The sequence below is a fragment of the Ailuropoda melanoleuca genome, chromosome 13 (genome assembly GCF_002007445.2).
Source record: "Ailuropoda melanoleuca isolate Jingjing chromosome 13, ASM200744v2, whole genome shotgun sequence".
NCBI classification, from domain to species: domain Eukaryota; kingdom Metazoa; phylum Chordata; class Mammalia; order Carnivora; family Ursidae; genus Ailuropoda; species Ailuropoda melanoleuca.
This window is the reverse complement of record NC_048230.1, coordinates 27908984-27923445: the sequence shown is the minus strand read 5'-3', so window position 1 is coordinate 27923445 and position 14462 is coordinate 27908984. Positions and strand designations below refer to the sequence as shown.

At 46.2% G+C, this 14462-nt stretch overlaps 2 protein-coding genes across 3 annotated transcripts in view; one reads left to right on the top strand and one right to left on the bottom strand.

Moving 5' to 3' along the window:
- Positions 1 to 59: 59 nt before the first annotated feature.
- On the bottom strand, positions 60 to 3670 carry CCDC103 (coiled-coil domain containing 103). Its single transcript, XM_019800227.2, has 4 exons — positions 3497 to 3670; positions 2175 to 2326; positions 1649 to 1781; positions 60 to 971 (listed from the first exon to the last, which is right to left on the bottom strand). Exons 2-4 carry the CDS (start codon positions 2315 to 2317, stop codon positions 519 to 521), a joined length of 729 nt encoding a protein of 242 aa, XP_019655786.1. The 5' UTR covers positions 2318 to 2326; positions 3497 to 3670; the 3' UTR covers positions 60 to 518.
- A 149-nt stretch (positions 3671 to 3819) lies between these two features.
- The window catches only part of EFTUD2 (elongation factor Tu GTP binding domain containing 2), a 44101-nt gene continuing 33458 nt past the window's right edge, over positions 3820 to 14462 (top strand). The window contains exons 1-3 of one of the 2 annotated variants that reach the window (XM_002919747.4): positions 3820 to 3964; positions 6813 to 6921; positions 14238 to 14403. In XM_002919747.4, coding sequence (XP_002919793.1) covers positions 6817 to 6921; positions 14238 to 14403 — 271 coding nt within the window. In that variant the 5' untranslated portion in view covers positions 3820 to 3964; positions 6813 to 6816. Of the gene's footprint in view, positions 3965 to 6812; positions 6922 to 14237; positions 14404 to 14462 lie in introns of those variants that run through there. The other variant, XM_034640148.1, reaches the window with a different exon arrangement.

The window sequence follows — 14462 nt, the reverse complement described above, 5'->3', positions numbered from 1 at the left end:
TCAATGAGGTACCATTTCATCATCTGTCATTTCAATATCCATTCATTGATTTGGGGTAGTCTTGTTAAGAGCTATGGAGATCGGTATTTGTTTACCATGGAAGATTGATGATTTTTCTTTTTTTTTCTTTTTTATTTAATTAATTAATTAGTTTGTTTGTTTATTTATTTATTTATTTTAGTAGAGGCTTTAACTGGAATAGCCAGCATTCGGTTGGGCACATACTCGTCTCTCAGGGCCACAGGCTAGGGGCTTGGCAGACTCTAAGGATGGGAAGCAAAACTCTTTCAAGTTCTTGGGCCCTTGACCATCCTATTAATCTACATGGTTCAGAATACTGAGCCACCAAGGTGGCTGGGGAAGTGGGGAAGATTCGATTCCTGCATATGGTCTGAAAATTCCAAGCTGAGAAGGGAATTAGGTGTGGGCTTCTCATTACAGTGCTGCAGAGCCCCCAGGACAACAAGCAAAAAATGCCCCCAGTAGCCACTGGGGGCCTCTGAAGGTAACTGGTCCTGTCAATCCACCTGGTACAGCCCTAGCAGCTCTTGCAGGAGCCTCTCCTCTTCCTGGAGCCCACCAGGCTGCTCCTCCAGACCCCGCTCCCCCTGGCTGAGCCCCTCCTCTGTGGGTCTGGGAGCACTCGTGGCCTGCAGCTTCTGGAATAGGCCTCTGCAGCTCTCTCTCTCCGTGTGGCTCAGCAGGCTCAGGTTCAGGGTGAAGCGCCCGGTGCTGGCCAGGCTGCGCAGGATCCCTAGCACCACCAACCGGTCGGCCGGCCTCACATGATCCGCCAGTGACACCAGCAGCTCCCCTAGAAGTCCAAACCCCACGTCCGTCTGGAAGAGGTGACCCAGCTTTGGACCTCCGAGCTGCAGCAGGGCCTGGTAGCGCTCTGGCCCACTCCGCAAGGACCGGCGCCAATCACGGTAGAACTCTGCAGAGGTCTCAGGCTGGAAAAGTGTTTTCTCCTGGATCACAAGGAAGGAAAGGAAGGCCCGAGCTCTTCCAGCTGCTCTGAGGCAGTTAGAGAATGACAGTGAGGGGAGTCTGTGGGTTTTCGTCTAAGTTCTAGTGTGGCTCTCTGAGTACTGGGTAGGCTGTGGTCCTGGTGGGCCTGGCTTTCAGATCAGGGAACTGGGAATGGGACAGGGAGGGAGGGCCCCAAGGAACCCAGGCCATGATTTGAAAATCTCAGTTGTACCAGGATTTTCCCGCTGATGAATGTGAACATAGCCCTGCTCTGTGAGGGTAAGTCAGGGGATGATTGGAAACCTCAGAAAGAGAGAAAGGAATTCAAGGTGAGTGTTAGAAATCTGACAGGCTGGGTCTCTCTCCCAACGCTGCCACGGTATCATTACACTATATACCATATACACTGGGGGCAGAGCAACTCAAATCTGATCTGGGAGTGCAGGGTAAAGGACTGAGTGAAGAGACCTGCCCAGCCCACCTTTCTGACTTGTTCTGCCCAGTTTAACTCACCCTCACCATCTGCTGGTTGCTTTTCTTTCTGGGATTGGAGGTGGAAACCTGCCCCTGTTAGCTCAACATGAGAAAGAAGGAAGAAGTATGTGTCGTAAAAAGACAGGACTGGAGGTTTAGGGCAGAGGATCCTACTGGGCTGAAGAGGCTGGGCCTCACCTACCTGGGAGATTTCAGTGGTCTCGTCCTGAGAGGTCCCTCTCTGAGTAGCGTGACAGTTCCAGGCCACAGTCCTCTTCCCTCCTATCTTGTCCTTCCGCTCCAGTGGTTTCAGATGTGATGCAAGGACAATACCCCTGTGGGCAAAGGACAGAGACTGGAGGATAGACTTCATGCTATCTGTGGATATGAGGTGGCTGCACTTTGCATGATAGAGGTGAAACCTACCAGCAAGCCAATATGACAACAATAACAGCAACAAAGGCTGACAGCTCGGATCACCTCCCACGTGCCAGACATTGTGCTCAAAATCTTACATGTAATAATGTATTTAATCGTAATAGTAGTCACTGTCTTTTACAGATGAAGAATAGGGGCTCAGAGAGGTTAAGTAACTTGCATAAGATCACATAGGTAGCAGAAGGTAGGGCCAGGACCGAGCCCAGAATTGTCTGACTTCAAAGCACATGCCTTATCTACTACGGTGCACCATAACCAGGAGGGTCTGAGAAAAATTGCCTTAAGCCAACCTGAACTCCTCATAGGAAGCCACCTTCTGCTCCACAGCCCGTAACTTGGCAGCATTCTCCCGTTTATATTTCTCATCGGCAGTGAGTGCAGCCTGCAGCTCTTTCTCCAAAGCCTTGAAGTCAATGATATCATTCCTTTCCATAGTCTGTTTCTAGGAAGGCAAAGGGAATGGACATGAGTGGAAAATCAATATCAGGGAAGAGGATGTGTCTGCATTCTTTGCCAGCCTACAAAATGATCCCAAAGCGCTCTGGATATCGTTCCATTTATCTTGGAGGGCATTACAACAATCTAGTTCTCTACTATATGAGTTGCACAGTGAGGACTTGCTTAAGCCTTGTCGCTGAAAATAGAATACAGAGTTCTGACTTTCAGTTTGGAGCCCTGTCTTAGTTTTGTTCTCTGCCTCTAAAAGCATTTTAATTTTGGTGATTCTGCTGGGCATTTGGATCTCAGAATTCAGTCCCCTCACTCTTCCACCTGGGCTCACTCTATCGCCAGGTGTTATGACAGAGGACCCCTCACAAAAGCAAAACTATTGTTAACTATACTCCTGAGCCCAGGGATAAAATTTCACCCATCATTCAATGTTTTTAATGGGGAACGATACTTTTCACCCAAACCAGATGCAATGACTGAGTAGGAAATCAAGCAGAAGTGGCAGAGGAAGGGGTTCAGGGATCCCCGCTCCCAAATCCCTCATCCAGACCAGTGCTGGACACAGGTCTGTAGGTACTTGAGCAATCTCTTTAGCTCTGCCACTGCATTCTTTTTTTTTTTTTAAGAGTTTATTTATTTATTTGACAGAGAGAGACAGCAAGGGAGGGAACACAGCAGGGGGAGTGGTAGAGGGAGCAGCAGCGTTCCCCTGAGCAGGGAGCCCACTGCCCGGCTGGATCCCAGGACCCTGGGATCACGACCTGAGCCGAAGGCAGACGGTTAACCACTGAACCATCCAGGAGCCCCTCTGCCATTGTATTTCTGCAGCCCCTGCATATGTGAGGCTGATCCATCCGTTCTACAGGGAAATCATCTATATGGGTGCTAGTAGTGGCTCTGGCATTTACTTGCTGTGAGATCTCTCTGAACTTCACACTTTTGGTGCGTTCAGCTAGATTTTGTGGCGGTGTCATCATCAACAGCCCTAGGGCAGCGAAGCAGGAGGTCTGCGACCAAACCCCAAACCCCTTTCCCTCCACCCCGGCGCGGGTAAACTGAACACCTAGAAGGGGGCGGGGCAGGCCAGGAACTGAACTCAAGTGCCCTGGCTCCTGTCCACTTCTGAGCCCTCCGCAGTCATCGAAGAGAGAGAACAACTAACCCTTTCGCCCCCCAGGCCCTTCACCCCGGGACCTCAGGCCTAGGTTTCCTTGTTTTCTTTAGGAATACTCAGATACACCAGAACGGCACAGGTCGGCGTAGACCACGCCCAGCAGCTGTGGTTGCTCAGCAACTGCTCCAACAGCCTGATCATGTGGTCGTCCCGAAGGCCCCCTTTCAGGGTGACTCCAAGGCGCCTGACCAAATTCATGCCGCCTCAGGCCTCAGTCTCTTTGGAGCAGCCCATTCCCTGGTTTGAGGACCCTACGATTCCACGTCGCTCGTTCCTGAGTCCGCGGCCGGCATTCCTCCCAGCCAGTCCTCAGGCAGAGGGCTGTCCTCGGGACAGAAACGCGACGGCGGCGTCTGCGGGGTCCTTCTGGTCGGCGGGCGCAGCAGTGCGACGGCGTGCGGCGGAAGCGCGGTCTCCTGCGCGGACTTGGAGCTTTGTAGCCTGAGCGGGTGGCAGGTGAGCTGGTGGGGGGTCAACGGCAGGGGAAAGTTGCTCCGGGTGGAATGGGAAATTAAATAATGTCAGATCTGGAAGAGACACTGTAGGTTTTCTGCCCCCTTTCACTTTACAAATGGGTAAAGCGTGGAGCGGGAAAGGGAATGAAAGACCCCCCCCCGCACCTACTTTGGTTCCGGGGTTCCCTCAGTGTCGACCCTCCGTAAAATCCCTTCCCTGGGCAGGGGTCGTTGTCTTACTCCTTCCATTTGTGCCGCCTTTTCTCTACCAACCTCCCTCCATCCTTATTCTGTATTCGTTTGAGAGGTTGCGTATTAGCGGGAAGCTGCAGTGAGGTTTGGTCACTAGTTTTGTGCAACTGTGGGCAAGTCAGCTATCTTCTCTGTGTCTTGTAGGAGTCATTCATTCAACAAATACTTATTGAGATCTTGTTTTGTGCCAGCACAGTTCTAAGTGAAATAAAACAAAATCTTTGCTTAAATTGTAATTGGGGAGATGACAGTGAAAATGACGTGAATAGATACATGTGAGCGAAGGACTAGTACTACTAATAAAAATAAAACAGTGAAAATGGGGAGTTGGAGAGTGTGGGTAGGGAAGGCTGTTTTAGAGTGACATTCTCAGAGGTGACATTTTAGTAGGGACCTGAGTGAAATGAGAGAACAGGTATAAATATCCAAGGGAGGAGCATGTTGGAAGAGAATTTCAAGTGCAGGGGCCCTGAAGCAGAAATTAGCTTGGTTTGTTCTGCGAGCAGCCTTTTATAAAAAAATGTGCGCAGGCACTTCATGGATCTTGGGAGAATGAAATGAGCACAGATGTAATAGCTCTTGGGAAGTAAAAAGAATCTATGCGTATGAAGGTTTCCATCATAATTTACATTTAATTACAAGTTCCTGGAGCTAGTCCTTTACTTGAGATAAATATCACTATCTCAAAATTAAATATTCCATTCAGTTAACATTTATCCAGTTCCTACTTATGCAAGGTGCTATGTTGGGCATTGGCAGGAAGGCACAAAGAACACAGGGTTCCTGTATTCAAGAATGGCCAAAAAAATAATGCTTGCTGACATTTATTGAGGTGGGGACTGAGATAAATTGTTTACACAGACTCTTGTGTTTAAGTCTCATAACTTTATGCAATGGGGATTACTCCATTTTCCATTTGAGGAAATAGATTTGGAGAAGTGTAGTAACTTACCTGGGAGTACCTAGTTAGTAAGTGACAAAGTTAAGATTCAAACGTAGGCCTTTCAACTCCAGAGCTGTAACCCTTACCCCATCTCTGGCTTGTTGTTTCTCACCTATAAACTGTAGGATTGTTGGGGAGGGTAGTAGTTAACTGCCATTCCAGGCAGAATTAAATGCCGATTAAGGTACAAAAGGCTATAGCAGTGTAGGGGAGTGAGAAATTGAGAATCTAGAAAAGCTTGAAGGAAGTAGCATTTGAATTGTTGCTTTGAATAGAATTTCAGTAATTAAAGTGGAGAAAACCTACGAATACTTATTAATTACGAAGAGAAAACAAGTAACTTTACATTCGAAAAGCCTGGCAGACACCATTTCATCAAGTGATTAAATTAACATCACCACTAATGGGACAGATCAAAATCATGTACCACCTGATGGGAGATGCACTGAAAAGAACACTACATTACTTCTGAGGTATTCCTGCCAAAAATGCAGAAACTGACTCCAATCGTAAGGAAACATCAAACAAACCCAAATTAAGGGACATTTTACAAAAATCAATAGCTTACAATCTTCAAAACTGTCATGTTGTGGAAGTCAAGGAGCGACTGAGGAGCTGTTCCTGAGAACAGGAGACTAAACACATGACCATTAAATGCAAACATGTGATCCTGGATTGGATCCTTTGCTGTGCAGGACATTATTAGAAAAGTTTGTTTAGGGGCGCCTGGGTGGCTCCGTTAGTTAAGTGTCTAATTCTTCATCTTAGCTCAGGTCTTGATCTCAGGGTCATGAGTTCAAGCCTGGTGTTGGGTTCCACCCTGGGTGCATAGAGCCTACTGTTTAAAAAAACAGTGGTTTATTCTAATAATGGAGGTCTGTGGATTAGGTGGTAATAATGTGTCACTGTTCATTTTCTGATTTTGATTGTCATATTGTGGTTATGTGGGAAAATGTCCTTGTCTGTAGGAATCACACACATTAGCAGGGGTTGGCAAACTTTCTCTCAAGGGCCAGATAGTAAATATTTTAGGCTTTGTGGGCCATATGGTCTCAGTTGCAACTACTCAACTTTGCTGTTACAGTGTGAAAGCAGCCACAGACATTATAAATGAATGAGCCTGGCTGTGTTCCAATAAAGCTGTTTTTATAGACGCTGAAATTTGAATTTTATATAATTTGCACATATCATGAAATATTCTTTTGATATTTTTCAACTATTTAAAAATGTGAAAGGCATTTCTAGCTTGGGGGCTGCATGAAAACAGGCAGCAGGCCAGATTGGCCACAGGCCATAGTTTGCCGACTCCTGCATTCAAGTATTAGGAGGTGATGAAGCACCGTGTCAGCAACTTATCCTCGAGTAATTTAGGAAAAACAAAAATATTTGTGCTACTTTGCAACTTTCCGGTATTGTTTTTAGTTAAAATTTTTTTAGTATTATAAGAGTGGTAGAAGAGAATGTAAGCAGGTAGAGCAGTGAGGAGAGGAAAGTACAGGGCTTTGGGAGGAGCGGTCAGTCAATAGGTTGGTCTAACTGGAGAGGAGATGTGTTGAAAGGATTTGGTCAACCATAGGGTTAGAAATGTGGGGCCGTGTTGTGGAGGCCTCGGTTACCTCGCCAGAATCTAATGCCTCTTTTCCTTGAATTTTAGCATCATGGATACTGACTTATATGATGAGTTTGGGAATTATATTGGACCAGAGCTTGATTCTGATGAAGATGATGATGAATTGGGCAGAGAGACCAAAGATCTTGATGAGGTAAAACAAATATATTGCTGTTTTCATCTCTTTCTTTGGGAAAAACAAAACAAAACAGTGAATCCTCTGTGCTCCCATCATATCCTGTGTACATCTCTCACATTGCACCTTTTAAATATATGACTTGTTAGGGTCCTATCCTGCCCCTAAGAAAGCTTAGCTTCCAAAGTTCCAAAAGAGGGGGTATAAGGTAGTTTCATGGGTTGGGCTGGTTTTATAATACGAGCTCTACTTCATCTGGTAGTAGCTTTCCTTCCGTTTGGCTGAAGTTCTTTTTGACAGTTATGAGTAATACCAACTTGGAAAAGGTAGTCAGTTTTTCCAAGTGCAGCTGCCCTTGCAGCTTCTTTATAAGCATAGGTTTTGAAGGGTGAATAAAAGCAATAGAAAGGGAAGATACAGGGGCTCCTGGATGGCTCAGTCAGTTAAGCATCTGCCTTTGGCTCAGGTCATAATCCCAGGGTCCTGAGATTGAGCCCCACATCGGGCTCCCTGCTCAGCGGGGAGTCTGCTTCTCCCTCTCCCTCTGCCTACTGCCCCCCCCCCCCGCTTGTGCTGTCTCTCCCTCTGTCAAATAAATAAATATATATTTTTAAAAAGATAGTTTTCATTTTACAAGCAATTTGTGAATACATTCTCATGCAGATCAAATAGATAGAAAGTCTTCTTGGTCCTTATTCCATTTCACTTTTCCTAAGGTAATCATTGCAACTCATGATGTCCCTGTGGAAAGAGTATGGGTTGGGTCATAATAAAGTTAGGAGAGGTCACAGCTGATAGAACAGTGAGACCCAAAGAGTGTTGATTAATGGATCACCAGAGGTGACATGCCCCAGGCATCCATGGTTGGTCCCATTCTTTTTAACCTTTTTATCAGTGGCTTAGGTGAAAATAGAGAAGGGAAGTTTATAAAATTCACACATGACGTAAGCTAACACACTGGATAAGAAACTCTAAATTCAAAGTGATCTCATCATACTTGAATTCCGGGCTAAGTAAATAAATTCATTCATGAAGTATTTGTAATCACTTATATTTGTAATTACTATTTCCAAGGAATCATGATACAAAGAGAGCCAAGACACTGTCCCTGCCCTCCAGGAACCTACTGCTCACCAGGGGAGATGAAGTACAAAAAAATATTTATAGTATGAAGCAGGGAAGGACAAGTACCATTTAGATTATTTTATCTTATTTCTTAAATTTATTTTTAAAGATTTTAATTTTAAGTAATCTCCACACCCAGCGTGGGGCTCAAAGTCACAATCCTGAGTCAAGAGTTGTGTGCTCCACCAACTGAGCCAGCCAGGTGCCCCATTGAGATCATTTCAACTCAGGACTGTAGTAGTAGTTAATAAGGGGGGATCATTTCTGGCTGTGATGACCAAGAAGGGTATCTGAGGAAGTGACATTCATAGTGGAGCCAAAGACTGAGTAGGCATCTGTAGGGGTAGGAAGAGGAGTGATTAGTGGTTGCCTTCGTTTGGGGGCATTGGAATTGGGGAGTGATGGCCAAAAGGTACAGGGTTAATTTTGGGGGGTGACAATCTGACAACGTTTGTGGTGATGGTTGCACAGCTCTGAATATACTAAAAGCCACCGAACTGTGCATTGAAAATGGGTGAATTGTGTGGCACGTCAATTCTATTTCACTAAAGCTCTTTAAAAAAAAAAATCCTTTAAAGAAAAAGGACTGCCTAGGCCCCGTGTGAACGTTTGCATCTCAGTACCGACTGTTGAGTTCATCCCACTCTGATTCGTGCTCCTCAGTATTGTTGCCTGTGCAGGGCTCTGCTCTTGTTTAATTAACTCATTAATTCCTTCGTATCTCTTTCTCATGCTGTTACTGTAGTAATTGTTGTAGCGTGCGTGTGTCTTTGTGTTTGTATGAGCTACAAAATGTGAATGGTTGCATTGTTAATGTAAGTACTGTACGTGGTATCGGCTTGTCTGCATCGCTCTGCTTCTCACTTTTCACCCAGCCTTGTGGTAAGTGGTGTGGTTTAGGATCCATCTCTGTTGCTGTGTGTCTGTCTCGTCTGGTGTCTGACTGCTGCTCAGTAAGCCCCGGTGTGTGTTACTTTCTTAGCGACGGCACCAGGGTGACCTGCCACCAGCCCTCCCTCATACAAATAACGCTGCAGCGGATATTCGCAGATATGTCCCTCCTGCACCATGTGAAAATGTCTTTGAGTTATATTCCCAAAAGCAGACTTGCTAATCACAGGATCATGTACATATTAATCTGTTTATACTTAAAGGGGTTTTTACTCAGCACAGTCAGATTGCTCTCAGCTTACCAGCACTAGCCCATACTTCTCCCCCCAGAATGAGAGTTCCTGTAGCCTCCCAGTCCACACGGGATACACAGATTTTTTTTTAAACTTAAAAAAAAAAAGAGAGATTTTATTTATTTATTTAAGAGAGCAAAACTGATGGGGCGCCTGGGTGGCACAGCGGTTGGGCGTCTGCCTTCGGCTCAGGGCGTGATCCCGGAGTTATGGGATCGAGCCCCACATCAGGCTCTTCCACTATGAGCCTGCTTCTTCCTCTCCCACTCCTCCTGCTTGTGTTCCCTCTCTCGCTGGCTGTCTCTATCTCTGTCGAATAAATAAATAAAATCTTTAAAAAAAAAGAGAGAGAGAGAGAGCAAAAGTGAGAGAGAGATCACAGAGGGAGAGGGAGAAGCAGACTCGCCTGATGCAGGTCGCCTGAGTGGAGAGCCTGATGCGGGGCTTGATCCCAGGACCCTGAGATGATGACCTGAGCTGAAGGCAGACACCCAACTGACTTAGCCACACAGGCTCCCCTAAAAACATTTTTTATTGACATATATAATAGTAAACAGATGCATAGGATTTTGATAATGGAGACAGGAGAGAAGGAGGGACATTCTCGAAAGGAGTGCAGTGAGCAGGGGCCCAGAGGTAGCATGTTAAGAGGAAATGATTTCTCTTCCCAACTGCCAAAGCACAGTCCCTGAAGGATGGCTATAGGGGTGAAGCACAGAGGAGGGACCAGACCCTGGAAGGCCTTGGGTAGAGAATGTAGAGAAAGGCTGACATGATCAAAGGAAGATGCTGGGACCCTTCCTTTAGTGAAGGGGGGGTCAGGAGGGCAGGAGCTCATCACAGTGGAAGGGTGCACAGGTATGGAGTTGGGGGGCAGAAATTGGGGTGAGTGGGATGACTAGCGGAACACTAGTTATTAACAGACAAATAGAAATGAGAAAAAGACGCTTGCATAGTTTTATTTTACACTTGTCAAGTTTGAGTTGTCCAACAGGACACCCAGCTAGAAATAATTACAGGTAGTTGGAAATTATTGCATAAAATCCTACAATTAGATGCAAAATGCATTCGGCATTATGGGGCAGGAAGAAACTGGCTTGATAGCTGGTTTGGGGCCCCGGCCAGTGGGATATGTGTGGCTATCCAAAGAACTAACATAATGTCAGGCCATGTTAACTGAAGAACAGCGTAAGGATGGTAGGAGGTAGCTGATCAGCACACCACTGGAGGGTTTTTTGTTCTTTTTAAGAAAGCAGTTGACATGCTGGGATTTGTGTGAAGGAAAACGGGCTCCCACCAGTACCTCTACCCGCCTCCCTACATCTGTGCCATCTGCCTTCTCTCCTGTTCTTAGGGATGGTCTGTTTGTGTTTGTATCTACCAGGAACTAGGTCCCATCCCATCTCACCTGTATAAGACGCTAACCCCAGCAGGTCCCCCCTCTCCTGTGTCAGTTTTCCCTCTGCTACATCATCCCCGTCAGCATACAGACATGCTCGTATTTCTCTGTACTCATCCCATATCCCCCTTCCCATTACCCTGCTTCCCGCTGCAGCACACCTCGAAACAGTTTGTGATACTTGCTGTCTCCACATTCTCTCAAACCCATTTCTGTCCTCTGCCTCTCCCGTTCCATAGCACCTGCTCGTGTCAACGTCACTAGTAACCTCGGCCCCAGGCCCCATCCTCATCTTACCTGACCTGTCTGAGCACCTGACCTGGCTGATCACTCCCTCCTTAAAATCCCCTCTTCTGTTGGCTTCCATGGAATTCCACCCCCCCCACCCCCGGTGTTCCTTTTCACTGGCCCGTTTCTTCTCTGTCTTTGCTGCCAGGCCCTCCTCATCTCCCTGACCTCTAAGTGTCAACAGACCCCAAGGCTCCTTTCCTCATACCTCTTCTCTTAGTACGCTCCCTCCCTAGTGATCTCATCCACTCTCTCAGATGCATTCTGTTCACTAAGGACTCTCATGTTTCTATGCTGTTCTCCCCATCCTGGCTTCCTTGCTAATCCTCTTGTCCCAGGTCCCTCGCATTTGTTGTTCCAGTCAACTAGAATGTTCTTCCTCAGCCACTTGTAGAGCTTTCTCTCTTCCTTCAAAGTTTTACTCAAATCATCACCTTTTTTTCCCCCATTGCTGTATTATCAACACTAGAGCAGTGCCTGGTAGTAAGTGCCCAGTATTTGTTGAGGGGCACCTGGGTGTCACAGTCGATTAAGCTCCAGCTCTTGGTTTTGACTTAGGTCGTGGTCTCACAAGTGATCTCAGGGTTGTGAGATCGAGCCCCTCGTCGGGCTTCACGTCGAGTGTGCTTCAGACTCTCGTTTCCCCTCCCTCTGCCCCTCCCCCTGCTCGCTCACTCTCGCTCTTTCTAAAATAAATGTCTTTATTTATTTATTTATTTTTTTAGAATAATTTTTTTTTAAGATTTTATTTATTTATTTGACAGAGATAGAGACAGCCAGCGAGAGAGGGAACACAAGCAGGGGAGTGGGAGAGGAAGAAGCAGGCTCATAGCGGAGGAGCCTGATGTGGGGCTCGATCCCATAACGCCGGGATCACGCCCTGAGCCGAAGGCAGACGCTTAACCGCTGTGCCACCCAGGCGCCCTAAATAAGTCTTTTTTTTAAAAAAAGGTATTTGTTGAATGAATGAAGAAACCAGGATATTTTGGAACATAAAATGTGTTGTAGTAGCCACTTTTAATTATTCAAAGGACTCTTTAGCAGAAGAGGGCATAGCTTCATTCAGTGTTGCTTATGACTGTGGGTTCACTTATAAGGAGATGTTTTTATGTATGTATGTATTTATTTATTTTTTTAAGATTTTATTTATTAGAGAGAGAGAGAGAGAGAGAGGGAACACAAGCAGAGGAAGTGGGAGAGGGAGAAGCAGGCTTCCCGCTGAACAGGGAGCCTATGCAGGACTCAATCCCAGGACCCTGGGACTGAGCCGCCCAGGTGCCCCAGGAGATGTTTTTAAAGTCCTTTACAGGGGCGCCTGGGTGGCACAGCGGTTAAGCGTCTGCCTTCGGCTCAGGGCGTGATCCCGGCGTTATGGGTTCGGGCCCCACATCAGGCTCCTCTGCTATGAGCCTGCTTCTTCCTCTCCCACTCCCCCTGCTTGTGTTCCCTCTCTTGCTGGCTGTCTCTATCTCTGTCAAATAAATAAATAAAATCTTTAAAAAAAATAAATAAATAAAGCCCTTTACAAAGACTAACTTTCTAGCTGTGCCTTCCAGCACGGAAATGGGCCATCTTGTGAGTGAGAGCCATGTTACTGCAAGCATTCAACAGGGGCAGGAGTATGTAGAAAGAATTCATTTGGGGCGCCTGGGTGGCTCAGTTGGTTGAGCATCTGCCTTTGGCTCGGGTCATGATCCCAGGGTCTTGGAATCAAGTCCTGCGTCAGGCTCCTTGCTCAGCCCGCTGCTCCTTCTCCCTCTGCCTGCCTCTCTGCCTCCTTGTGCTCTCTCTCGCTCACTCTCTCTCTCGCAAATAAATAAATAAAATCTTGAAAAAAAAGTGGTTGATTGCAGTGATGTTTATAGTGCTAGAAATTAGAAGCCGTGTGTGTTAGAAAATAGGGGCTTTGTTAAGTGAGTTGTATGTGGTATCCAACATAGTCATCAAAAGTAGGGTATAAGTATATGTTGTTGGGTTGTTGTTTTGCTTATTTGCTTTCTGATTACCTGTGTATTAGAAAAAGCAGGTTACAGTTTCAACAGTTTTATTAAGATATAATTTAGATACCATACAATTCACCCATTAAATGTGTACATTTCACTGGCTTTTAGGATATTCACAGGCTCGTGCAGCCATCATCACAAACAATTTTAAAGTATTTTCATCATCCCAGAAAGAAACCCTGTACCCCTTAACCATTGCCCTACAATTCTTCCATTCCCCCAGCCTTGGCAACCGCTAGTCTACTTTCTGTCTCCATAGATCTGCCTATTCTGGACATTTCATATAAACGGAATTGTAGAATCTATGGCCTTTTGTGTCTGGCTTCATTCACTTAGCATCATGTTTTCAAGGTTTGTCTATATTGTGGCGGGTATAAATACTTCATTTTATTGTCAAATAACTATTCCACTGTATAGATATACCACATTTTATTTATCCAGTCCTCAGTTGATTGACATTTGGGTTGTTTCCACTTTTTGACCATTATGTATAATGCTACTATGAACATCTGTTTATAAGTTTTTGTGTAACGTAGATTTTCGTTTGTCTCGGGTATGTATCTATTAGCGGGATTACTGGGTCGTAGGATAACTCTGTGGTTAACATTTTGAGGAACTACCAAACTGTTGTCAGAGTGGCCGCCCATTTCACATTCCCATCAGCAGTGTCTGAGGGTTCCAGTTTCTCCACATCCTCACCAACACCTGTTACTTATGTGTCACAAAGGTCTTTTTCAAAAACAGTTCTGTGAGTCTGAGTGAAAAATTTAAAGGTATGGGCTTGTTCCCGGTTTCTACCTCTGGTTTCTGACTTCTGCCCTTGAAGGAAGTTATTTTTTCCCTTAAAAGGATATGCTAGGGGTGCCTGGGTGGCTCAGTCGGCTAAGCGTCTGCCTTCAGCCTGGGTCATGATCCTGGGGTCTTGGGATCGAGTCCCACGTCAGGGTGCTTGCTCAGTGGAGAGCCTGTGGCTCCCCCTGCTTGTGCTCTCTATCTCTTTCTCTCTCTGTGTGTGTATCAAATGAATAAATAAAATCTTTAAAAAAAAAAAAAGATATGCTATGATAAGCCATTTTTTTCCTCCATCTCGATCCACTTGTGACCAGTGATCCACATTTAAGAAGGGGCTAGCTTGAAGCAGGAGAGCCGCCGGTAGCCATGGCTTACTGGGAAGGATCATGCAAGAGCAGGACCTGCCCTCCTGACTCTTTGGCACAGAACTCAAAATAAGAAGCTGTCAAGCCTGGGGAGTCATTGCTCTTAATTCGTACAATATAGTCACTGAGAAGGAAGGGTGCACGCCTCTCCTGACCTCCTCCCCTCTCTTGCTCTTAGATGGATGACGACGACGACGACGACGACGTAGGAGACCATGATGAGGACCACCCTGGGATGGAGGTGGTGCTGCACGAGGACAAGAAGTACTACCCCACAGCGGAGGAGGTGTACGGCCCCGAGGTGGAGACCATCGTTCAGGAGGAAGACACCCAGCCTCTCACCGGTAAGTCAGGAGGCGCCGGGTTGGGAGTGGTGAGATGGAGTCTAGAAAACTTCAGGTCA

Excerpts from the sequence above, each read along its gene's own strand:
- CCDC103 (XM_019800227.2), bottom strand. The coding sequence starts at position 2,317 with ATGGAAAGGAATGATATCATTGACTTCAAGGCTTTGGAGAAAGAGCTG. Across the intron at positions 1,782-2,174 it reads GCTTCCTATGAGGAGTTCAG|GGGTATTGTCCTTGCATCAC; the intron begins GTTGGCTTAAGG and ends CTTTGCCCACAG. Across the intron at positions 972-1,648 it reads AGACCACTGAAATCTCCCAG|GAGAAAACACTTTTCCAGCC; the intron begins GTAGGTGAGGCC and ends CTTGTGATCCAG.